A 27,035-nucleotide genomic window follows, 5' to 3' on the forward strand; every position below is an offset into this window, starting at 1 on the left:
ACAGAAATGCAAGCGCACGGACAAACGCATCCGTCCTCTTCTACGTTCGCTTCTTTGTTGGTGGTGCCCGTTGTTGGCAGGGAGACACTGAGCGTGATTGTTGTTGAGAGAACATTTGTTCCTGTCAAATTCCTAGATACTGGTGTTGTAGTCGTTTGCGGTTTGACATAAGATAACGGTGTGCTGTTTACGGTTATAGTAAATGGGCTTTTTAGCTGCTTTTGCACAAAGTGCAGTTTGCACGGTGCAGTGTCTTTTTATAGAACTCGCACATAGGGATCTACAATGGTTGCATAACCAGTATTGTCTGATGAAACGTCCCATTTTCGGGTGATCCGCATAAAATGGTTACGTATGAAAGAGTTGGTTTGTACGGAAGCATTCTCACCACAAGAACAACGTTAGGGACAGCCAGGAAAATACGAAGTTACAGCTTTTATGGAAGCCACTTCTCCGTATCTTGACATAAATTTGTTAATCACGATGTCAGGGGCGTGCGGAGATAATTCGTATAAGCACATCTCTCTAGAGCTCTTGCCTCTAGGGTGGGGCATTGCTATATGGAAAAAGATGGGTGGGTAATGTCTAGGAGAAACCGGAGTGTCGTGACTACTCGTTTGACTTGTAATTCAAATCGAATGATAATCAATGAAATATGTGGGAATGTTTCAAGTTATTCTTTATAATAATTATGGTGGTTCTGAAAAGAACTTTTGTTATTGGCGTCTGCGTTGATAGGGGATGCGCTGGATTCTAAGCTCGTTGAGACATTCATTCATGAAATGAACATTCATATTTTCTTGCTTTGAAATATCAATGTAAAAATCTCTCGAAACGACCATCGGAATCTTTTTCCTAGCGTACAGAAATGAACACGCTTAGCGAAAAACTAGGGGCGGGTAATGTCCGGGACAGAACCACGATGATCATATTCTTAAAATACTGCTTGTATTCCTTTCAAATGGCTAAATTTTACGCATTAAGTTCAATTCACCGGGCTCAGCGAAATTTTCCTGGGGATCCCGTTCGTTAATCGATTAAGTAAAACAATTTTATTACCGAGTTCTCCGCATTGAATACAAGTCAATAATTTCATATAATGATTTCAACAAGCAGACAATGTACATGTATGACAGGTGGGAGTGCTCTGAAGTGTTTTAGTGGAGGTAACAACATAAAATCGTGTATTGGACATTTTACAATGATTCTCCTTAACCCTGCAAAACCACGGGGTTGGCAGCAGAGGGTTAAGTTGTTTGGAAGAGATGACAGTTAATATATGATAACTAAAAATATAAAATTGTTCTATAAATTGCAAAGTTATTGCCGCGTTGACCTGAAAATTTGTCATTTCATTCATATAGGAACAATCATTGAAATTATGTCAATTTATGCTTTGCAAGATTTGAAATAACTTCGAAGTGTGGTCACGACACCCCTGTTATGTCATATACATTACCAACCTCATTTTCCATTTTTCATTCGTCCTAATAAGAACGGTATGCAGATAACTATGTTGATACAAGACGAGAATCTTTTGAAACAATTCAAACCTTGCCGACGATTGTTTTTACTGCGTACACACATATGATCATTCCCCTTTCGCAGCTCACACCGAATGAACACGCTTTGCATCAAGGCGTTTATAAACTTTTCGATGCAGATGAAAGGCCCTCCTTTTGTGCGATAAAAATATTTTCATCATTCGTTTTGGTGTAGCTTTCGCTTAGTGGTAGAGTTGCCACATTCACTGATTTTCTTGGAAGGATTTTCAAAAACCTGTTATTAAGGTTCAAAATGTACGTAACGCTTTCGCTAATATGCACTACTATCGCTTTCTCGCTCGTTCTCGTGCCGTACATGAGCCTTTCCTTTCCGTCCGGTTTCTATTGGCATAACCAAAACAAATATGCCGGCTTTCCCCCACCAACTACTCTCGTCAAGCAGCCCAATACGAATAATCATAGGAACAAACAAGTAGTGGCCCTATATTTACTTTTCTTCACTTTATTGTTCGGTTGGCGTACCATATTGACGGCTCTGTGCGGGATTGGCTGCACGGTGTTCCTAAAACCGTTATTAACAAAAAAAATGACCATAAATTGGTCATACGGCATTCGAAAGATACAGTATCCAAGCATCTTCTCAGTGAATTTCAAAATGATCCATCGAGAGATTCGAGAGAAATTGCAATTTGAAGTTTTATAACACGTTTCATAAGGCTACCAGCAAACACCCACGGGTTTGGTCCTATCTCTACAAACAAAATTTTTTTTGTCTACTTATTTAGTACATGGCATTCGAAAGATATAGTAATCAAGTATATCTCCTGCAAGTTTGAAAATATTTCATTGACGGAATCGAAATTGATAACGGTTTGGATGTGGTATTCGGTCATAGATGGGTTTTCTACCAGACTTCAAGCGTGAATCCATGTTTGTCCATTGACTATTTAGATCGTTTATACGTGTCGCGGTTTTAAAGGAAAACCTGACCATTTAATTACATAAATATAAGGTACAAAAGGTGTTATTTATATGGTACACTGAAAAAATATGAAAATAGGGTTGTCTACCAAACGTTAAATATAATGTGTAAATTAAAAAAATGGATAAAAGTCGGAATGTTTACTTCAAAAGGCCATATTTCAATGGTTTGTTGACCGATTCTAATTATTTTTTCATTATTGAACAAGTAGACGTTTCATCGTTAATTTTCAATAAGAAGAATATAAAATAGAATTGCCTACTTCAAAAAATAGACAACATAATTATCCTCAATTATATGTATTATCACTATTTAGTGAATATCTTTGTATTCAAAACGATGACCTATACATTAGTTGAATGCAACGAACGCAAACTACAAATGATGGAAAAATAAAACCATAAATTCAAAAAATATGAAGGTATTTGCTGATTCAGATCAATTTATGTTATGATACGGTTTTTGTTGGAAATTTTGTACAATCACTGGTTGGGTTGACAGATGTTAAAACTGGTCAAAGGGGATGTTATTAGTACAAGTTCATCTGCTCATATCTCTAACTATTGTCAGTTTTATTGTCGAATTGAACTTATCATGAGAATTTGACATTCAGATGTTTATACAGCAATTGCAATCAACTAGTATATAAACATGGACAGAACGCTATTTTTTAAACAAAAATATTCACGAAATAATGATAATAAATATAGTTGAGATCAATTATATTGTCTATTTGTTGATGTAGATGACTCTATTTTATATTCTTCCTTATGAAAATTAACGAAGAAATACCTGTTCAATAATGAAAAAATAATTAGAATCGGTCAACAAACCATTGAGATATGGCCTTTTGAAGTAAACATTCCGACTTTTATCCATTTTTTTAATTTACACATTATATTTAACGTTTGGTAGACAACCCTATTTTCATATTTTTTCAGTGCACCATATAAATAACACCTTTTGTACATTATATTTATGTAATTAAATGGCAAGGCTTTCCTTTAAAAACCGCGACACGTATAAACGATCTAAATAGTCAATGGACAAACATGGATTCACGCTTGAAGTCTGGTAGAAAACCCATCTATGACCGCATACCACATCCAAACCGTTATAAATTTCGATTCCGTCAATGAAATATTTTCAAACTTGCAGAAGATATACTTGATTACTATATCTTTCGAATGCCATGTACTAAATAAGTAAACAAAAAAAAATTGTTTGTAGAGATAGGACCAAACCCGTGGGTGTTTGCTGGTAACCTTATGAAACGTGTCATAAAACTTCAAATTGCAATTTCTCTCGAATCCTTCGATGGATCATTTTGAAATTCACTGAGAAGATGCTTGGATACTGTATCTTTCGAATGCCGTAAACAAATTTATGGTCATTTTTTTGTTAATAACGGTTTTAGGAACACCGTGGCTGAAAATTTTCACTTTTCCTAGTCGTTTTCGAAAGATTTTTCAAAACACTATTTTTCCGTTGATAATGAATGTCCTATATATTCCAAAATTTAATACAACATTGGTACAAATATTTTCGACAAAATGTCGAAGAAATTGATTAAATCCATTCAGTACAACAAAAGATATAAGCGTTCAAAATCTAACATCATTTTTCTCTCGAAATTTTGAAAAGGGGCTTCTATATTGAAAGGTAAGTCGTTAGTCACGACAAAACGTAATCATAAGCACACCAACCGAGCACAGCACTTTTTTGGTTCCATTTGGGGTCCCAAACAACTGTGCAAATTTTGGGGTCGATTGGTTTTGACCCGGTGTACCGCATTGCGTTTGAAATTTGCATGGAAATAGTATGGGAAAACCTACTTTTTTGCATTTCCAATTCTACAGACTACAATACTTCCTGCAGTATGCCAAAAATTATATAGAAGTATAGTTCAGGATATGCTGCAAAACTTTGCCGAAGGATGCACGATGTTAGAACGTCTCTAAATCAAGTTATAGCTGTTCAAAGTTCGATAGATCGAATTAAACGCCAAAAAAAAATTATTTTGCCAACATTGCGGGTATACCGACGATATTTCATACCACAATAACACCATATATTTTAGATTTACCACGTTGGTATGTTAGAATGAATTATGCAAAAGCCTTTGCTCAATTTCATGGGCGTATGTAGTTTAGTAATAGGATGTAGTGAGGGAAGAGGGGGAGGGCTTTTATATATTTAAATTTGAACTGATATAACTGAAATACTGTCGAGTAGGAATGTTTAGATGAATTATTTTAAAACATTTGCACAATGTCTTATTCATAATAGCTCCGATAAAACGAAACGTACTGTATTCCTCTGCATTGACTTATATAAACAGAAGTTATGTTATAGACTGAATCAACTGATGTCGAGTGATATGTCAGAGGATTGCATTGATTATATTTCAGTTTAATACGCACTATGATTTGATAGGATGCTCTTTCGATGCTGTTCGATCACCTGAAACAAAAATTGTTGCTGAACTAAGTGACGATTACAAGCAGAAAGTGGCCTATTATGGTCAAACTGTATTCATGATAACTTTTCGAGATGTTCCTTAAGATCTATTGTTAAAAGTACAAATAGAGCCAAAGTTGGCCAATGTTTACACCCTGCAATTTCACCAAGTTAACCATAGCATGCTGATTATGTTCCAGACTATCAACCAAGCAGAAGTGTTTATATCCGCTCACTGTTAAAATAATAATTCTAAATCCCTCCTGGGGTTGGAAGCATTATTCCTGCTATTGTAGCACGTGCAAATCGTTCAGCATCCTTCCAGGGGTGCAGAATCCTGTGTTTTCATTGTTTTGTGTCATTGCCCAAGTAACCATAAGCACTAATTGTTACTATGTTTTAATTGCCGCAAGGTTCTACTGTATCGATTTTGTTGGTTATTTTCGGCAAATTCGAGACTAAGAGAAACGAAAGCAATGAAATTGAAAGACGGATAGATATTCAACAAAATCGATACACAATAAGCACTAATTTAAAACTCTAGATAAGCAATAAGTTAGCATTTACATTGCTAACTAGCCGTATATTAGTATTTTTAATGCTTCAATGCACCTAAAATGTAAAGCATTGAAGCTAGCACTATATCGACATACAAAACGTAGACATCGTGATAAAAAGCTTTTGAAGATAAATGCTATGAAGCTCTAGTAGAAAACTTTAAGTGCTAATATAGAATCTTCTTATAGTGCTCTGAGACACCGATGATCCAATAAACTTAAATCAAAATGCAAATTCTGCACGATTATTCGAAAAAATACAATTTGAAATATAATCCAAAATAGACGTTTGCGTAATTTCAATCAAACATTTAGGTAGAGTTTGGATTAAACCAAGTATACATGCAAATCTTCTCACAGATCAGTGATAATACGCGTATACCAAATTGAGACGAGGTTTTCGACTGAGGATCGAATCCCATTTCTATAGGCACTAAATCGTCAATTTAAACAGTCGGCATGGCAAACGAAAGTAGCGAGGAAGGGTGGTTACGTTATCGATTTTTTTTCTTTTGCTGTGTCGATAAAGAAGGGAAGAGTTATTTTTAAAAAACACGGCTCTATGTTAGCATTGCTGACAGCCATTAAAATGCTTCTGAACTAGCTCTATTTCGCCTTTTCTGACACTAAGTGTGCTTTAATTATCTCTATAGAACTGTGAAGCCGTGAAGAATATGTTATAGAACATATCTAAAGCCATTAAATAATGCTTCGTGGTCTCCTGGGTATATTCCTTACCCCATAATCTTACCACTTTCCCAATCCTTTCCATCAGGGAAATCATGAAAAGAGGATTCATGGCAAGGCACCTATGTCCAATCTACATGGGGAACGTACATTTTGAACTAGACGCTACTGAATCCTGATTCCTGAGTACCCGAAAATTAAATACCGCGGAATAAGAAGCCGTCGAAATTCAAGCTATCTGTGGATGTGACCATATGAGCCAACCGGAGACTAACAGAAACCAAGGACTAACACGAAGATACTAACTCATACTGAATTAGAGGGCTTAGGTTTAAAATGGCCCGGCAATAATACAAGCCTTGGGGCCCGCCGCGGCTCTCGACGGCCCTGGTGGCATCCGATATGACTGTTGACAACATAAACAACAAACACGTCTATTGTTCGGCATATTTGTCGCATAATGAATCAGCACCTTATGATGATTTCAAAAGGGTTGTATTATACTGTTATGGAATTTGAGAGGCACCGAACTAATGGTATACTTAAGTAGTACAAATCTGCATATTCTTAATGCAGGAAACCGCCCAACATTTGCACAAACTGACGGTATCACGCATAAGTTAGCAAACTAGCTCGTACCTAATGAGCTCGAACCGTCGTTATCTGATCATAATTACATCGTCTTTGATCATCTAGTCTCACTAGATATCGTCACGTATCGTAATCCCAGATCTACGAGCTGGGACCTCTACGAAGAGGGCTTGGCGACTCGGTTTCATTGGTATCTTTCGACGATTGAATCTCCAAATTACTTGGATGAGGTTGTGGATAAAACAAGCTCATTCATAGTAGCTGCATACCAAAAGGCTTGTCAGCTTCGAGTTATATGTGGTTCTAGAGGAACACCTTGGTGGAATACCGAACTTGTTCGACTCAAAAAGTTATGTGGAAGAGCTTGGAATCGCGGACGCAGGGCCGGTTTGGAGGCATTTAAGTTGACTCGCAAAGAATACAGAAATGCCCTTCGATCCTCTGCGTAAAGTAGTTGGAAAAGTCTCTGTAAAAACGTCTCATGTCTTAACGAGACTAGTAGATTAAAAAAGTTGCTTTCGAAATCGAAAAACGTTCATGTCAGTTCTATTAGTACTGCTAATGGTGTATACTCGTCTGACGAAGATGTAGTACTCAACTGTCCTTTTGACACACACTTTCTAGGCTGTACGGAGCCATCACTGACGACTGCCCCTGAGTTCTTTTCAGGTAGTTCTGATTCCTGGGCATTTGCTCGTAGAGCTGTGACAACCGAATAGGGCGATTGAAACCACCCTGTTACACAATTATGTCTACAACCTTGAAAAAGTTTTTTTTTTCGCAAAAGCAATCAAGTTTAGGAGTTTTTCTCGACATTGAAGGTGCTTTTGACAACGTGTCTTTCGAATCCATTTTGGAAGCAGCACGAGGTAATGGAGTACCTTCATATATCATGAACTGGATACACGTAATGCTTAGCAACTGAGATCTGTGCTCATGGTTAAGACAAGTAGAGATAAGGAAACTGAGTGTCTGCGGATGTCCGCAAGGTGGTGTGCTGTCACCACTTCTATGAAACCTTGTCGCCGATGGCTTGTTGAGGAAATGATGATGGGGTTAAATAAGCTGGGGTCTCCGACGTATGGTTTCGTCGATGATTATCACATAATGGTCACCGGTATTTGCATTAACACATTCGATTCGATTCGATGCAACAAACCTTATGAGTTGTTGAGCCATGGTGTCTTCATGTTGGACTATCAGTTAATCCAAATAAAACATGATTCTTGACTCAAAACTTAATTGGACAGCTCACATCGATTTCAAGATCAAGTAAGCTTGCATGGCCTTCGGACAATGTAGACGGGCTTTCGGAAAATCTTGGGGACTCAAACCCAAGTACATTCAGTGGATCTACACAATTGTTAGACCAATACTGGCATACGGGTGCCTTGTTTGGTGACAGAAAGGAGAAGTCATGACAATCCAATCAAAGTTAAACCATCTTCAGAGGCTGATCTTGATGGTGATGATTGGTGCGTTCTCGACAACACCTACTGCTGCTCTAGAGGCACTATTGAACATAAAACTAGTACATGTGTTCCTGAAACAAGAAGCACTTTCTTGTGCATACCGTCTTAAGGTTATTGGGCTCTGGAACAGTAACCCAATAGATCGTGCAACTAGCCACACAAGACTGTGGCCCCAAATTGTTACTTGGGATGAGTATACACTTGCTCCCAATGACCTTACACTCACATGTAGTTTTCCCTTTAGAATTTTCAATGTGAGAATTCCTCTTCGCGAGGAATGGCTGTCTGGCTGGATGGAGTGACAACTTGAAGAATATGTAGTTTGTTATACTGACGGAACTTTGTTGGAGGGCCGAGTAAGTGCAAGTGTCTATTGTCATGAAATGAAATTAAACCAATCTCATTCGCTTGGTAGATGTACCGTATTTTAAGCAGAAATCTTTGCGCTTCTGTGTGGCGTACAATCAGCACTTCAACAGGGAATTTGTGGTAAAAGAGTCTATTTTTGCTCTGACAGTCAGGCTGCCCTGAAAGCACTTAGTTCGGCAGATTCGAGATCGAAATTAGTAATCGCATGTTGAACTCAAACCGAAGAATTTAGCATTTCAAATGCTATCTACCTTCTATAGGTACCGATCATTCCGGTATTGTTGGAAATGAATGGGCTGACGAATTGGTTAGAGCTGGCGTTGCAACTGACTTCAACCAGTTCTACCACTGCCGATAAGTTGGATAAGATTCGTACTGGGGCTGCATCCGAACATGCCAACCATTGGCACAACATTGAAACTTGCGTTCAAACAAAGGCTTTTCTGCCGGATGTGAATCCGAATATGGCAAGGAATTTGTTGCATTTTGCTAAGCACAACCGCAGTACTCTAGTCAAGGCACTGACTGGACATTGCAAACTCAATTATCACATGGCTACTAGTCAGCGCGCTGAGTATTATTCATGTGATCTTTGTGAATCCAATTACGGAACATCATATCATTTGATATGCAACTGCCCTGTAGTAATGCAATACCTATCCAGATTTTTGGTTCTGAGATCTGAAACTGAAGGATATTCTATTGTTCCTAACCCAATGTGGTAAAAAGCTATAGTTTTAGCCGTATTTGAATGACGATATCTCTTCGGGGGTGTTGTCGTTCTATTATCTCAATATCCCCTCGGAGGTGTTGTTATATCCGCTCACTGCTTAAGGCCCCCGTTGGGCAATCCGCCATTTTTCGTGTTTCTTTTGTGGTTTTTATTTTATTTTCAAAAAAAAAGACAAAATATGAAAAAAAAATCACGACCTAGATAATTGTTTTTACTATGAATTAGCCAAAAAGAAAATTTTAAAAATTTTCAACTCGGAAAACTGTGTGCTTTTTCCGGCTGAAAGCACACAGTTTTGCAATCATGTGTTTAAAATTTTGATTTTTCCACTACAACATTGCCAAAAAAATTTTCTAGGACGTGATTTTCTCCGATTTTTCATATTTTCCGCTTTTCATTGAAAAAAAATTCCATTTTACTAGAAGCAGTTTTTCCAACCGCACAGACACAACTAAAGTAAAATTTGTATGTATAGGTGCGCAAAAGTGGAGCAATATTTTTAACCTGTAGTGTAGCATATGTACGGATTCGTTAGAAACCAAGGAATTTGACGGTACAAAGAAAAAATCGTTTTGGAAAACTTCATTACAGCGTTTGATAATTTTCCTCGCGATACGCAGTGTACCGTCGCACGCGAAACAGCGTGGAGTCATTGATAATGAAAACAAGTCTTTAAAAAGCTTCGGCATAAGTTTGGAGTATTGTCGATTCTCCCACGGCCCTGTTCACACGTTGGTAAAGCATCAGTATTGTTACTGCACATAGAGAGAGGCACAAACAAAAACGATGTTTATCATAACGTATATTATAGAACTTTTCGTAACATGTTTTATAGTTGGAATCATTATCATATCACAACCTAACTGGACTTGAAATAAATAGAAATTTGATCCACAAGCATTGCTATTTTTTCTTTCGTGTTGTATTTTCCAGTAAAGAATTATAGGCAGGACAACGTCTGCCGGGTCAGGTAATATATATATATATATATATATATATATATATATATATATATATATATATATATATATATATATATATATATATATATATATATATATATATATATATATATATATATATATATATATATATATATATATATATATATATATATATATATATATATATATATATATATATATATATATATATATATATATATATATATATATATATATATATATATATATATATATATATATATATATATATATATATATATATATATATATATATATATATATATATATATATATATATATATATATATATATATATATATATATATATATATATATATATATATATATATATATATATATATATATATATATATATATATATATATATATATATATATATATATATATATATATATATATATATATATATATATATATATATATATATATATATATATATATATATATATATATATATATATGATGGCTATCATGCTGTTGAGGTTTTAAGATGGGTCGGATTGGTATGAATTCCTACTTACTACTTCCTAAGAAACTATTATTAGATAATCAGCAGTCAACCATGATGAAGTCAGTGTGTAATCCGCCCAAATCATCGTCACAATGCAACGTACCCTGATCCGGAGTTAGGTTGCAACCCCACCGCTATCAGCTCATTTAATTTGGCAGCAGTTGGTGGTTAGAACCTAACTCAGTTTCGCTTCAAGCAAAACCGACATAATAGTAACATACAATGATTCAAATTCGATTTGGTATACCGCTATGCGAAATGTTTATATGCATTTTACAAGCCAAAATCAAATTTACGAGACACTTTTTATGCAGAAAGATTTTACTTAACAGTATAGGGAAAATACAATCATAATCTTTGTACTACAAATGTCCATTGTTTCGAACATATTCCTAAAGATAGTCAAATATTCACTCAAACTTGTAATCGTACGGTAAACATATTTTTACAAAAATGTAGAAATTCAGTGTTATAACTTCAAATTGCAGGAATCCGCATTGTGTAGTATATCGCATCCGTCGACAGATTTTAAACTTGTTAGGATTTTATTCATTACACGTTAATTGTCAAATAAATCGAGTAACTTTACAATAAAATTTACAGTTTTCATATAAATTTACAGATTTAGTATGAATATGGGGATGAAGTTGAACACATTTTTCTACGCATACTGACAAGGGTTTTATTCATACACACCATAGTATAGTTTTTGAGCTTTAATCATACACATCATACGATAGAAACATTGAAATTTTTGTTATTAGAAGAAAATATATTTCATTACTTATTATTATTCACTTACTACAAGCTACAATTACCTTATGTTAGAAATGTCCTCAGCCAATAAAAGCCTAAAATTTTCAATTATTTCAGGAGCAGGCTTAAAGTCAGGCGAACAGTTACTTTTTAGCACTCTAGCTGAGCTGAAACAACCTAAGATCTTGAGAGCTTTAAAAAAAGCATTGGAACACAACTGGAAAGAGATAAAAAACGAATACAATATTTTATTCGACAATCATAACATAGCTTTTTAATATTTTAGTATACAGAATTCCAAATACCTTTGATATTAAATAATGTATATTAGAGATGGGCAAAACAGTTCCACGGTGTGCTTGGTAGAACAATTTTATTCGAAAAAAATCGGCATCGCTTAAACTTCAGCATGTGATAGAATGCGCTTTTCCCTTTCATTTGAAAGTAAAATTAAAATATTCTATCGGGGGCTCCAGAACAACTTTTTATTTTGAAATTTTTTTGTTTGAAAACTTAAGTTTTTCAATGAAACTGGTTCACATTTTTTCCCCTAGGTAGTACTTTAGACATACAAATATTACCAAAAGTGAGAATCTGATGGACAATTTCATTGTGTACAACTTTGTTTAAAACTACATCGCGATCTAAAATCGCCAGAGAAAGATATTAAATTTTTATCAAAGTTTCTAGATTCGCACGGGGCCTATTGGTTAAGAAGCTTTGTTCCAAAAACATTTTTATTTGTAAAAAAATGGATTGCCTTATTTTAACGGTTTGCTCAGTAGAACCTGAATGCTAGCACAGTCCCACCTTTAAGCGTAAAAACATAGTTCCAGATTCCACCGTTTTATGCCCACCAATGATATTTTAGCAGCATAGAGATATAGAGAAGAGTAGATAAAATTTGAACGAAATTAAGACTCTTTTGAAAGAGGCTGGGCAATGCAGCAATATGAAACAATTTTTTTTTCTGTCACAGATATACAGTAAAGACCCGTTTTTATCAGCCCCTTGGCGAATTTTAATCTGATAAAACAGGAACATTGATAAAATTGGGACATATATTTTTCTGTCTTTTTAATAAACCGAAGCTCTTAAAATATTCTTCCTTGTTCCTTAGATATAGCCTTGCAACCTTTTCTGATTATTTACTTTAAGTTCCCCTTAAGGGGGTCTGACAGCGCAAAATTTAAAAAAAAATAATATTTTTATTTTTGCATTTTCCGGATCTCTAAGATAAGAAATATATGCCAAAGAAAGGATTTACTCGAATTCAACTTGGTTCGTCTGCTAGAGCCCATTAAACTACCAACTGAAGCTGATAAAATCGGGTCAAAAAGCTGATAAAATCGGGGGTAGATAAAATGGGGGCTGATAAAATCGAGTCTCCATTGTATTTGTTTCTTCTTTTTTTTCTTCACTCATTCTGGAGTATGCTTGATGTAACCTTGAATCCACCTTTTTGCTCGTTAGCATCTTGTGGGATATATTTGGCCTAAATTTTAACTTTATATTTTATCAAACTCGATTAGATATTCAGTGATTTGATATGATTTCGAGTGAGAATCCTGATTAACAGTTTCATGAAGGATAGAAAAATCATTCGATGAGATTTATGTTCAAATTTGTTAACTTTTGGAAATCGCTGTACATCGAACAGAAATCGCAATAGTAAATGAGAAATAAAGGTTGTGTCTATTGTACGAAGATAGCGATCTCAAAATAAAAGTAGACATAGAAAGTATCACCTTTACCCGAAAGACGTGTTGCGGTTAATGTCTCCAGATTATGAACTGAACTGGCAACTCTGTCTTCTTGATATGTTGTCTTTGCTCTTATCCCATATTATGAGGGAAATCTTCAATAAACAGACTTGTATTACTTGAATGTATGGTACAGCCTGGTATTTTCTTGTCGTTTTCTGTTGTGATCCGTGTACAACGAGTAACGACTCCCGAATTTCTTCTTAAAGGAAATTATGGAACATGTTTTTATTCTTTTTTCTAAGATTTTGGGAAGTGTGCTCGATTTGGAAATAAAATTTGAGGACAAGCAAAAATCTGCATCTATAAATTCTGATGAATCTACCCCAAAGATAACAAACATGGATCCAAAACTCGAAGAGCTTTTTTTCTTTTTCAATCATCTTTCTTTTAATGTTGATAAAGACAAACAGGATTCTCAACCCAAAATTGCAATAAAATCCGTCGTTTATTACAATGACTCGAACTGTCTACTTTAGTTCATTCAAATAAGTGTCATTTTCGCCCAAGACCCGGAGAAATCCAAAAATATATTTTTTTTCTGCTCAGAATGGGACTTTGTATACATTGAAATTTATCTGAATTTACTGTTCATTTAAACCCAACATTTTTTTGTAAGTCCTTGTTAATCCATAGGCCCCGCGCACACCTAAAGCTGGTAAAATTGTAATAACTTTTTCGGGTGATTTTATATCGATTTATAGCATTCTACGAAGTTATAGACAATGGGATTGTTCATCAGATTCTCACTTTTAGTATTTTTTGAATGTCTATAGTACCAATTAGTGGCAAAAAATGCGAATTAATTTCATTAAAAAACTTAAGTTTTCAATCAAAAAACTTTAAAATAAAAGTTCTTCTGTTTCCATCATTAGTTCACCACAATATGAAGAAGATTTAGCTGTGAATCGTCGTAACTTTCGTAAAACTGATTTAGCAGCACTACGTCGCACCCTATCGCTGATTGACTGTAGTGTACTACTTGATCAAGTTGATGTAAATGCTGCAGTCGATCTCTATAACCGATTACTCATTGACTGTGTTGAAAAATCCGTGCCAGAATATCAACCTCCCAAGAAGCCTCCATGGTCTAACGCCATGCATCGGAATCTGAAACGCACCCGTGCCAAAGCCCTACGTGCGTACACAAATCGTCGATGCCCTATTCTCAAGCGCTTTTTCGCACTCGCCAGTAATGAGTACCGCTGTTACAATAAATTGCTGTACAAAGGATATGTGAACCGCATCCAACAAATCTTACGACGAAATCCGAAGGGATTCTGGGCTTTTGTTAAAACGAAGAGAAAGGAAACGGGTCTTCCGTCTAGGATGGTCTACAATGGCGAAGTAGCGACTACAACAGCGGAAAAATGCTTCCTATTTGCCAGCTACTTTTCAAGTGTCTTCAGGACTGATGTGCCATCTGCCATCGAGCTCGAAAACGCGACCCGTGATGTTCTCATTGGTGCAGTGAATATGGATGTATTCACTATTTCAGTACAATCGGTTCTCTCTGCAATACGGAAAACAAAATCGTCTTATGCTCCAGGACAAAGTGCTATGCCGTCTGCTGTTCTGAAAAAATGTTCCGATATCTTAGCGATCCCACTGACGCACCTTTTCAATGTGTCGCTTCAGCAGCAAAAATTTCCCGATGATTGGAAGTTTTCAGTTATGTTTCCGGTTCACAAGAAAAATGACAAAAGCAACATCGTGAACTACCGGGGAATCACTTCGCTGAGAGTTGAGTCGAAAATCTTCGAAGCGCTTATCAACGAGGTGCTGTTTTTTGCTAGTAACCATTACATAAGCCCTTGCAGGACGGATTCTTCCCTGGTCGATCGGTTGAGACGAATTTAATTAGCTTCACATCGTTTTGCATTGAAAACATATCCAGGAAACTCCAGGTGGACACGGTCTACACAGATCTTAAGGCCGCTTTCGACACAGTTAACCATGAGATACTACAAATCACCTGGCTGGAAAGAGTCTGCTCATTTAGCCATGTTTCTGTCAATGCGATAATGTCGTAACAGCAGTCCGAGGTAACTAGGCGATAGGTATTTGCACAGGAATTCATGCCACCCACATTTTGATAGTATAAGTGGATGGGCGACGATTTTAGGCACGGAAGGCTGACCGGCACTCCTTGATTCATTCGTCTGGAATGCACACCGGGGCGACTGGAATGACTGCTACCAGCAGAAGGCGCTGGTGAACTGCATGAATTGGTAGCACCCGTGATGGAAGTTGGAGTGCTCCTCAGGAGGTTTCCATCTGACGGCTGACAGCGATGACTTATTAATTGACAGTCGGAAGCATTCGAGCTAGAACAAACAGTTCCATCAGGAAAAACGGTTGATTCATCAATATTATTTTTAAACTACTTGCCAAAGAGGGCAATTTGGAAGTCCCCCTCTCCATTCCCAGACACAGGGCCGGGATGACTGAAGATACTGCTGACTGCAAGAGGCACGACTATGCTGGGAGGATTGGGGGATTCCATATTGCTTTCTACGGTGCGTCCCGGTTGCCGTTGTTCAACAGGCGAATTGTCGGTGCGTAGTCTAAAATAACTGCCATTTGCGATGGATTTATCCCAGTCGAGGTGTTTTTCGAAACCCCTGCTTCCCGTCATTAGTACGTTCTTGCCGAAAGTCGATGAACGCAGAAATACATCCCATCCGTCCAGGTTTCGGCATTGAGGGCCATTTCACGAAGTTGAGGGTCAACACCAATTTTGAAAGAAATGAAATTAAGCCCGATCAAATGTGCGTCTTTTTTCACTAACTTCTTCACTTCGACCGGATCGTCCGTTGAAAGGCATTCCTTAACCATAGCACCAACCTCAGCTTCCGAAACGGTGGTAGCAATTCGCGACAAGTAAATCCAGTATTTACTAGTAGCGGGTTGAACAGTGATTGTGGGTACCTTTGCTACATCACCCTTTTTCTTACCACACGTTAGACTGGGGACATCGGATTTAGAAAGAAATTTATCATCCTCCGTCTCGTGAGCACGTTTGGCTCCAGATCTTTTTGGAACGGGCCATGATATGGGAGTTGCAGGCAATGTCGTTACGGATTCCACTGATTTTCTGGTTTTCTCCATTTCAGTCTTTAATGCTTCAAGCGCTGTTTTATGTGTGTCGGTCAGCAAACGGAACGCTTCGCTCAATGCTGTAAAAGCTGCATTCACTGCGGAGGATTTCATCAAATCCACACAGCTGTCGCAAAGCCAAAATATATTCGCTGAGTCGTTAATCATGTCCAATTTTGGACGAGTGAGCGTTGAACACGATAGATGCATGATTCTGTCACAGAATCCCTGGCAGTATGTTTATTCACCAGACAATGCAGTACGACGTGACGAAAAATGAGGAATTTTTGGAAGGTAGTTCCATCGTTGTATTTTTGAAAGAGGCAAAAATGAGCGTCGCAGTAATTTATAGGCCTCCGCATGCAAGTGTAAAGGACATCATAGATTATCTGGACTCTCTATTGGAATGTACAGGAAATATGCTGTGTGATGGTGATTTTAACATCAATTTACTTAATGGAACCTCAAGGCAATATGCGTCGATGGTGGATTCCAACGGGTTCACATTTTTGAACAAAATCGACAATGACTATGCTACACGAAGGACTGGATCGTCAGGACCAATAATTGGTCATGTTTTTATCAATCTGTATTCTCAAACATTTTGCATGTGTTTAGACAACGTCAGTTTTACATATTACAAATCACTGTTGATCAGTTTCGGCTCAAATAAACGCTCATCGAGTAATTTTGAAATTTCAAACACCCGAAAATATAATTTTGACCATATCTCAACTGACTTAGCCCAATCGATAGATTCAGCCGTCTGCCTGAAAAGTTTAGTTCAACTCATTATAGAAACTATGGCGAAAAAGTTGTTTCAAGTTCGTCTTCATGGTAGATATCGCTCTAAAGCACCGTGGGTTGATGAAACAGTTATAAGAGAAATCCGATTTAGGGATCAGTTATACCAAAGAATGTATCAATGGCCAGATAATCCTTCAATCCGTCAAAACTACAGAAAGCAAACTATGTAACTAGACGTCTCAAGCAAAAATATTACTACCAAATAGCACAGAATCAAAGCAATATTAGGAAGGTGTGGAGCATTTTGAATGAAATTGTATTACGTAAAAACACTAATGTAGCTCGCACAACTATATCAAGGCTTGCAGTAAATGAAAGAATTCTAATCGAAAAAACAGAAATGTGCAATGCCTTTAACAGTTATTTCGCTAATATACTTTTTGAGTTATTAAGCAATTCGAAACTGATGTTTAACAATGAAACACAGAAGTTTACACTGAATAGATCAACTCAAAGCTCCATTATAATGTTACCAGCTTCGACTAATGAAATAAGTAACTACGTTCGTGAGCTTAGTAATTCAAGGGCAGTAGGACTTGATGGCATTCCATCAAAAATCTTAAAAAATAATGCAAATAATTCCTAAATTAACATGTCTAATTAATCAATCACTTGAAAATGGTGTCTTTCCTAATTGTTTGAAATCAGCAAAAGTAGTTCCGATTTTCAAAACTGGTCAGAAATATAACTATAGGCCCATTTCAATTCTGCCAACTTTGTCAAAACCATTCGAAAAGCTTGTTCGACAAAGGCTATGTAGTTTCTTAAGTCGGCATGACATAATCCATAAAAACCAATACGGATTCCAACCGAACTCGAATAATACTAGTGCTACAGTTAATCTAGTAAACGACATCCAACTGAACCTAGACCGACGTGAAATTTATTCTACAATCTTTATTGACGTGTCAAAAGCATTTGATTGCGTTCCTCATATAATACTATTAAACAAACTGCAAAACTACGGTATAAGAAATAAGGCGTTAATGCTGATTGAATCCTATTTAAACAATAGACTACAATGTGTAGCCTTAGATAACCACATAAGTTCTGAAATCGCTGTCGGTTTTGGTGTGCCACAGGGCTCAATATTAGGACCACTTCTTTTCAACATATCTATCAATGATATATTTGATCTACCTCTGAAGGGCAAACTTCAACTATATGCTGGTGATGCTGCCTCAGTTTACAACTCAAATAGCGTAGAAGCCTTGTATCAAGATATGCAGCATGATTTGAATTTGATTCATAGGTGGTACTTTGACAACGGACTTACCGTCAACGCATCAAAATCGAAGTATATTATATTCTCTAGTACTGTTCGTCTGACCACTCATGATTTTGACTTGTAGCTAGGAGAAACGAAATTAGAAAGAGTTGCCTTTCTGCCTTACCTAGGACTGATACTTCAACAAAACCTTAAGTGAAATTTGCACATTGAGCAGATTCACAGAAAAATAACCAAATTTCTCGGTATACTTCGACAGAGTAGTAACATGTTACCTATTAAAGAGAAAAAGAACCTGTTTTACGCACACGTCCACTCACAATTATGTTACTTGACCATTATATGGCAAAATGCACCTAATTACGTTATCAGTAAAATCTCTATAACATTAAACAAATTTATGAGAACTATTTTCTGGGAACAGCACCTCCTAGACCCCAACGTTTTTTTTTACAATGGAGAAGACTGTTTACGTACTAACCCAGTACACGTGCTATTGGTAGGTGTCCAAGCTACCACACGGGGTATACTGGGGGCGAGTCGGGCTCGAATGGTGACGCTGCCATTAATACCGACTAAACTCCATTGGGCTCCGCCATCGTTCTCCCCAGGAACTACCTCTCGGTATTACTTCTGGGGGGATGGCTGTACTTGATGTACTCATTCACTCTCGCTCGCGCGTTCATACGTCCTGTATGAGGCTTACTTGGGTGCTCTCTCTATCGCACCTTGATTCACTCTCTAACACTCCACATGAGGCTGACTTTTGTGCTTACCTTTTTCGTTCCTTGCGAGGCTGACTTGTGTGCTCACCTTACTCATTCCTTGCTAGGCTTACTTTTGTGCTCGCCTCTCCCATATCATGTGAGGCTGACTTGGATGCTCACCCTATCACCTGATTCACTCTCGATCGTGCCACTCTATTATACCCCTGTCACTCCCCTTGGCATCCCATGTGGGACATTTTTCTTAAGCCCCACTTCTGACATACCATGCGAGGCTGACTTGTGTGCTCAACTTTTTCATTCCTTGCTAGGCTTACTTTTGTGCTAGCCTCTACCATACCATGTGAGGCTGACTTTTGTGCTCACCCTTAACATACCGTGTGAGACTGACTTGGATGCTCACCCTTTCACTCCTCTGCCACGCCACGAGGCATCGATAGCTAAGTCCCAACATACTACGCTACGACCCTCCCATCTTGGCATGAGGTCCTCGAAGACGCGAACGCAGTTGATGAGATCATGGTGCTAGGAGATTTTAATCTTCCTAGCATTTCATGGAAGTCTTCCCGCAACGGATTCCTTTATCCGGATTCGGACCATTCCGTACTCCACCCAGCTGCAGTGAGTCTACTTGACAGCTATAGCTCAGCCACGTTACTACAAATCAATTCTATTGCCAATGAAAATAGCCGCTATCTCGATCTTTGTTTTGCCAGCGATCAGGTTTCCGCCACATCAATAGTGATGTCGCCCTCTCCTCTAGTAAAACCAGTGATGCATCATCCTCCATTGATCGCTACGATTGATGCCACTGTGGTGCATGATTTCGATATTGCACCACGTTCTGTCACCTACGATTTCCGTAAAGCCGACCATCGCAGTATCGCAGACCTTTTTTCCACCATCGATTGGGAAAATATTTTGGACCTCGAGGATGTCGAATCCGCAGTCCAAACTTTTTCCAACGTTCTGGCGTACGTTATTGACAGGTACGTTCCGAAGAAAGTTCACCATCGACAAACCGGCCCTCCATGGCAAACGAGTACATTGCGACGGTTGAAGTCTATTAAGAGAGCTGCCCTGCGGAGGTTTACCAAGTATCGTACAATATCACTCAGAGACTATTACGTCAGTCTCAACCATGCGTACAAACGAGCCAGTCAAAACTGTTTCTATCGATATCAGCAAAATATTCAGCGTAATCTCAAGCCGCATCCTAAACGTTTCTGGAAATATGTAAACGAACAGCGCAAGGAATCTGGACTGCTATGACTTTCAATGGTAACACAGCTTCCACATCACGAGATATATGTGCACTTTTCTCGGAAAAATTCGCGAACGTGTTCACAGATGAGGAATTAACTATTGAGCAAATCGAACTCGCTGCTAGCAGAGCTCCACTTGTGGGTCAAACTCTGAGTGCTATCGATGTCAACGCAACGATGATTACCAGAGCTTCCTCTCGACTTAAGTCATCCTTCAATCCGAGACCCGACGGGTTCCCCTCCGCTTTTCTGATAAGGCACATTGAAGTTTTGGTTAACCCGCTTCTTCACATCTTTCGAACATCTATTCACAGAGGTATTTTTCCATCTTGCTGGAAATTAGCGAACATGTTCCCAGTACATAAAAAGGGAAATAAGCGAGACGTCAATAACTACCGTGGAATAACTTCATTGAGTGCTGTCTCGAAGTTGTTCGAGCTTGTGATTATGGAACCTCTTCAGGCTCACTGTAAGCAGTACCTAAGTGACGATCAACACGGCTTCACGTCTGGGCGGTCTACTGCGTCTAACCTATTATGTTTAACATCCTTCATAACAGAGAGTATGGAACATCGCGCTCAAATCGACGTTGTTTACACCGACTTATCTGCCGCTTTTGACAAGATAAACCACGATATCTCAATAGCAAAAATGGAGATTTGGAATTAATGGTAGTATTTTGCAATGGTTTCGATCCTACCTCACTGACCGAGAGATAACGGTTGTCATAGGAGAATACCAGGCCCCTGCATTCTCTTCTACATTTGGAATACCTCAAGGAAGCCACTTGGGACCGTTGATGCTTCTGATATACTTCAATGATGTACATCTAATTTTGAAGACTCCACGATTATCGTTCGCAGATGACCTCAAGATTTTTCGCCTAATTCGTTCAATTGAAGATTGCAGAGTTCTCCAACAGCAGCTTCAAGTCCTTGCTGATTGGTGCAATACGAACCGCATGTATGTAAACCCGAAGAAGTGCTCGGTATATCTTTTTCACGGAAGAAGGATTCGATTTATTGTAACTACCGTCTACTAGAGACAGAAATCGAACGTGTCAGTCACGTGAAGGATCTGGGAGTGATTCTGGATTCTCAACTTACGTTTAAACAACACGTATCCTATGCAGTAGGTAAAGCGTCTCGAGTACTGGGATGCAAATTCAGGATAGCCAAATACTTTACGGATGTTTATTGTCTCAAATCGCTGTACTGCTCTTTATCCCGATCAATTCTAGAATATTGCCCTGAAGTGTGGAGCCCGAACTATAATAATGGCGTAGAAAGAATTGAAAGTGTGCAGCGACGCTTTTTACGTTTCGCGCTCCGTAGATTGCCGTGGAGAGATCCTGTCCGACTACCTAGCTATGAAAACCGATGTCAGCTGATTCAACTAGAGCCCCTACATGTTCGAAGGAATACCGAAAGAGCTTTGTTCATCGCTGACACTCTGCAAGGCCGTATAGATGCCCCAGCTATTTTGGAACAAATCAACATAAACGTCGCACCTCGTGCACTACGTAACAACAATATGTTCCGGTTGCCATTCCGACGCACAAATTATAGTATGTATGGAGCCATCACTGGTCTGCAACGAATTTTCAACCAGGTAGCTTCAGCATTTGATTTCAACGTTTCTCGACATACTCTGCGTGTACGTTTCTCCAGATTGTTGATTCATTTCGTTAACAACACTTGACCTTTTTATTCTTTGTTTGTAATTATTGTATGATTTTTGTTTTTATGTGCGACTTGAGTATTAGAAATAAGATTAGTATGTAGGCTAACATCATTGGGGCTTTGATATGCCTGTTGATGTATTAAACAAAATAAAAATAAACAAAAAATAAAATACTCATAAGGCAGTCCACTTATACGCCTATACACTCGCTCTTCTGTCTTGCTTCGGGGTGGCTGGGTTTACCCCTTACGCGGTTGCCAGTCGCTGCGCCAAACCTGCCTCAGCATGAACAGACCATTCACTCCCTTTTTGCGCTCGGCCTTTTTCGCTCCAACTAACCAATCACTAGTTAGCCGTGCCCGTCGTCTGTTGCTCGGTTCGCCAAATTACCTGTAGCCTACAGGCTAAATAAATAAGGGTATCAGGGGTTGTGTCCCAGCCACAGATGTCAAGCATTGCTCTTCTTTCGACGTCGAACCGAGGACATACGAACAGTATGTGTTTGGCAGTTTCGTCCACACCTGGGCAGTCCGGGCAGGCTGGGACCTCCGCGTGCCCGAACGTGTGGAGGTACTGTCGGAAACAGTCATGGCCTGATAGGAATTGTGTCAGGTGGAAGTGAACTTCCCCATGGGGTCTTCCCACCCAGCTCGATATGTTAGGTATCAGCCGGTGGGTCCACCTACCTTTCGAGGAGTTATCCCACTCACACTGCCATCTGGCGACCGAGGTCACCCTGGTGCGCTCGCGGGCTCCTCTATTTCCACGTAGCTCGAAACACTCCTCATCTTCCCGAATGACCAGCCCGACTGGCATCATGCTCGCTATCACGCAGGATGCATCGTGTGATACCGTGCGGTAGGCAGATATCACTCTGAGGCACATCACGCGGTAGGTGCTCTCCAGTTTCTTTAGGTAACTGGATACCCTCAGTGCTCTTGACCATGACGGGCCGCCGTACCTGAGGATAGATACGGCAATGCCTGCCAGTAACCTACATCTACTGGCGCACACCTTTGAGCTGTTGGACTTCATCGTCGATAGTGCCGCAACAGCAGTCGACGCTCTCTTGCATATATAGTCGACATGGCTGCCGAAGGTCAGCTTGTCGTCTATAATGACTCCGAGAGACTTCAGGCTTCGCTGTGAAGTGATCACGACTTCTCCCACATGGATAACTGCATGTTGTGCCGACTTGCGGTTGTTGACGATAACTACCTCCGTCTTATACTGAGCAAGCTCCAGGCCTCTCGCGCTCATCCATTCTTCCACCGTGGTTATCGCGTGTTCTGCAGTTAGTTCTACCTCGGGGATTGACTCCCCGTAGACCTCCAAGGTTACGTCGTCAGCAAAGCCGACGATCTTGACTCCAGGAGGGAACTTCAGTCTGAGAACCCCGTCATACATGAGGTTCCATAGCACCGGGCCTAGAATCGAGCCCTGCGGGACTCCGGCGGTAATCGGAACCCTTTTCTGACCGGCATCGGTCTCGTATAGCAGTACGCGGTTCTGGAAGTAACTTTCCAGGATCCGGTACAGACCCACAGGTAGGCTAAGCCGGTGTAACGAGAGAGCGATGGCATCCCAGCTTGCGCTGTTGAATGCGTTCTTCACGTCAAGTGTCACTAACGCACAGTATCGAATACCTCGCCTTTTCCGTTGGATCGCTATCTCGGCAGTATTTATCACTGAGTTGAGAGCGTCCACTGTGGACTTACCCTTCCGAAAGCCAAACTGGTTGCTTGACAGACCGTCCGTACCTTCCGCGTACGGGGTTAGCCTGTTGAGGATGATCCTCTCAAGCAGTTTGCTAGTCGTGTCGATCAGACAGATTGGTCTGTACGCCGATGGGTCGCCTGGCGGCTTCCCGGGCTTCGGCAACAGCACCAATTTCTGCCTTTTCCATCTATCGCGGAAATGGCACTCGTCAAGGCATCTCTGCATAGCTAGCCTGAACATGTTCGGGTTCGCTATGATCGCTGCCTTGAGAGCGTTGTTTGGAACTCCATCCGGCTCTGGAGCTTTGTTCATTGCTAGGGATATAGCCACTCTGAGTAGTTCTTCATTCGTCACTGGAGCCACCATTTCGGCCGTGCCCGCACTGTCTCGTAGTGCAGGTGGCCAGGGGTTTGTGGCTCGAGACGGGAAAAGTACTTCGATAATCGTCGCCAACCGGTCCGGAGACCGTTCTGGGGGTGAAGAGCCCCCTTTGGTCTTGGCCATCACGATCCGGTAGGCGTCACCCCACGGATTCGCGTTGGCACTCTCACACAAGTTGTCGAAACACGCTCTCTTGCTGCTTTTAATGGCCTTGTTAAGGGCCAATTTCGCAGCTCGAAACACTTCACGGCGGTTCTCTCTTGCATCCTCGGTGCGAGCTCTTTGCATCCTACGTCTAGCTCTGAGGTAGGCTGATCGTAGAGCTGCAATCTTGGCACTCCACCAGTATACCGGGCATCTGCCGTTTCTTGGCAAGGTTTTCCTCGGCATAGTGGCGTCGCACGCGCGTGATAGAACAGTTACCAGCGCATCCCCGCTTAGACTGTCGGTGTTGGCCTCAAGTCCCAGGGCCGCGGTGAAAGCTTCGCTGTCGAAGTGATTGGACTTCCACCCGCGTACCTGACAGGGATCTCCCGCCCTCGGATGCTGCACACCATAGTTGATCCTAAAGCGGATTGCTAAATGATCGCTATGGGTGTACCCTTCGTCTACCCTCCATTCCATGCCTGGAACCAAGGATGGTGATAGGCGAAACAATCAGCGAAAACCATCGATTTGCTCCGGTATTCTACACAGCTATGTCGATCAATGTGTTTGTGCATAATGCCTTATACACCTTCGCACTTAAAGATTTATGTCACTTTGACTTGAATGATAGTATGCAAATTGAGTCGCGATTGAGAGGTGAATAATCTTTAAACGGTCCTGAACCTTTGCACGCGGTTAAAAAAAAGTTTCCTTGTAAATGCATTAAATTTTTGTTTTAAAGGTTTTAATATGTAAAAGAAATTTTTTTTCGTTAAAGTATATTCATTTATTTGAGTGATTGACATGTTTTTTCCAGTTGGCATCCTGGATTACAAGAGAACGGCTTTATCGATTTTTATGATATTTATATCAATTGAAAGGAAATTTCAAGCTCTTCAGTGAGAAAGTTTGATTTTTAAAAATCCTTTCATGGCATTTTTGGCAGCATAACAATGAAAAAAATGTGTTGCCTTTTTTATGAAAAACAGCAAAAAAATCCTATTGATTTTTTTTGGTTAAGGGTACCTTTAATTTGATATCATTATCATGAAAGACATCATACAGCTAAAGCAAACTATTTGGACGCCTGCAGTTTTGTATTCCTAAATACGGCTTTGGGGCCATGGTACGTAACGTTCTTGCTTACCGTCATCTTACTTTTCGCCAAAAATAGAACCCTCTGCACATTATACTCGAGAACTCTGATCACGCAACTTCAAATTTGAAACTGTTTGATGTTTTACATATTGCAGAAGTACCTCCAAAATTAGTGAAAAGATCTTTTGAAAAATCAAGATTGAACATGAGGTCGGTGTTAAGTCAGACCGGACTAAGTCGCAAAACATCAAAAAATGAGATAATAATAGCACTGGATAAAGAATATCTTCAGCTACATTCGACTTTTGCCAGATTTGAAATATGTAACAATAAACAAGAATTATGGCAAAAATAATTTCCAATTATAATGTAAAGGATGCGACGATTCAAACTTTAAACTCGTTTTTCTCGAAATCAATATTTTGTCACTTGGTCCGGTCTGACTTAACACCGACCATGAGATATAAAGAACTTAAAATTGGTGTAAAATCGCCCCCACAGGGGGGCTACGTTACACCAGAAAGTTTTTTTTCCAAAATAATGTTAACTTCTTGATTTATTGTTACGGATTATGCTTGTTATTTATGTGTGAATGTAAATGAATGTCGTTCTGGTAAAAATAAAAGGGTATGTTCAAAAACTGCGTACCACGCATCTACACTGACAATATAAATTCGTAAATATAATGTAATCGATGATGCATTGCACGAATTCATTCGTTGTTTTCTGCAACGAAGTGTTTTCGTGAATTGAAAACAGTAGGTTTCGTTCATTTCATGAACAAGCTTGGTGAACGAAGGCTTTCGTAAATTTTATACGTTTAATGTACACTGCACGAATGTTATCGTTGATAACGACATTATTTTTCGTGAATGATACGAAATGTTTTGTTTATTTTAATAAATGCTTGTGTATATTACGAACAATTTAATTACTCACACGAATTTATGTCGTTCATCATAGGAAAGTGTTCGTATTCATTAGCATATTATTTTTTCAATCAATATTTTGGGATCGATGTTTGACAACAACGATTTTTTAACTAACTAAATGGATCGATCTGGCAAAATCGATTTTATTTCAACCCCCTCACCTCTATTGAGGACTAGAAAGATTGTGATGTGAAGAAATGGACGCTTGATGAACGAAAGTTTTAGTAAATTTTACTTATCTAGTGTACATCGTACGAATGTTATCGTTGATAACAACATTATTTTTCGTGGATGAAGCGAAATGATTCGTTTATTTCAATAAATGTTTGCGTATATTACGAACGACTTCGTTGGTCGCACGAATTAATTTCGTTTATCTTGGAAAAGTTTTCGTATCTATTAGTCTCTTATTGTTTTCAGTCGATCTTTTGGGATTGATGTTTGACAACATCGAATTTTTTTAATTTTCAAAAAATCCATGTGGCCAAATCTATTTTACTGAACGAAAGTTATCGTAAATTTTACTTTTTACATTTCTTACAAAAGAAATGTATAGGATTCGCTCAAACTTTGAAAACT

General features: G+C 38.9%; 1 protein-coding gene across 1 annotated transcript in view; it reads right to left on the reverse strand.

The window, feature by feature from the left end:
• LOC131687480 (WD repeat and FYVE domain-containing protein 3) overlaps window positions 1-27,035 on the reverse strand; it is a 1,208,520-nt gene that overhangs the window by 727,400 nt on the left and 454,085 nt on the right. The window contains exon 11 of the mRNA XM_058971572.1: window positions 11,672-11,826. Within this exon, the coding sequence (XP_058827555.1) occupies window positions 11,672-11,826 (155 nt within the window). The remainder of the gene's footprint in view (window positions 1-11,671; window positions 11,827-27,035) is intronic.

The sequence above is a fragment of the Topomyia yanbarensis genome, chromosome 3, assembly GCF_030247195.1.
Source record: "Topomyia yanbarensis strain Yona2022 chromosome 3, ASM3024719v1, whole genome shotgun sequence".
NCBI lineage: Eukaryota > Metazoa > Arthropoda > Insecta > Diptera > Culicidae > Topomyia > Topomyia yanbarensis.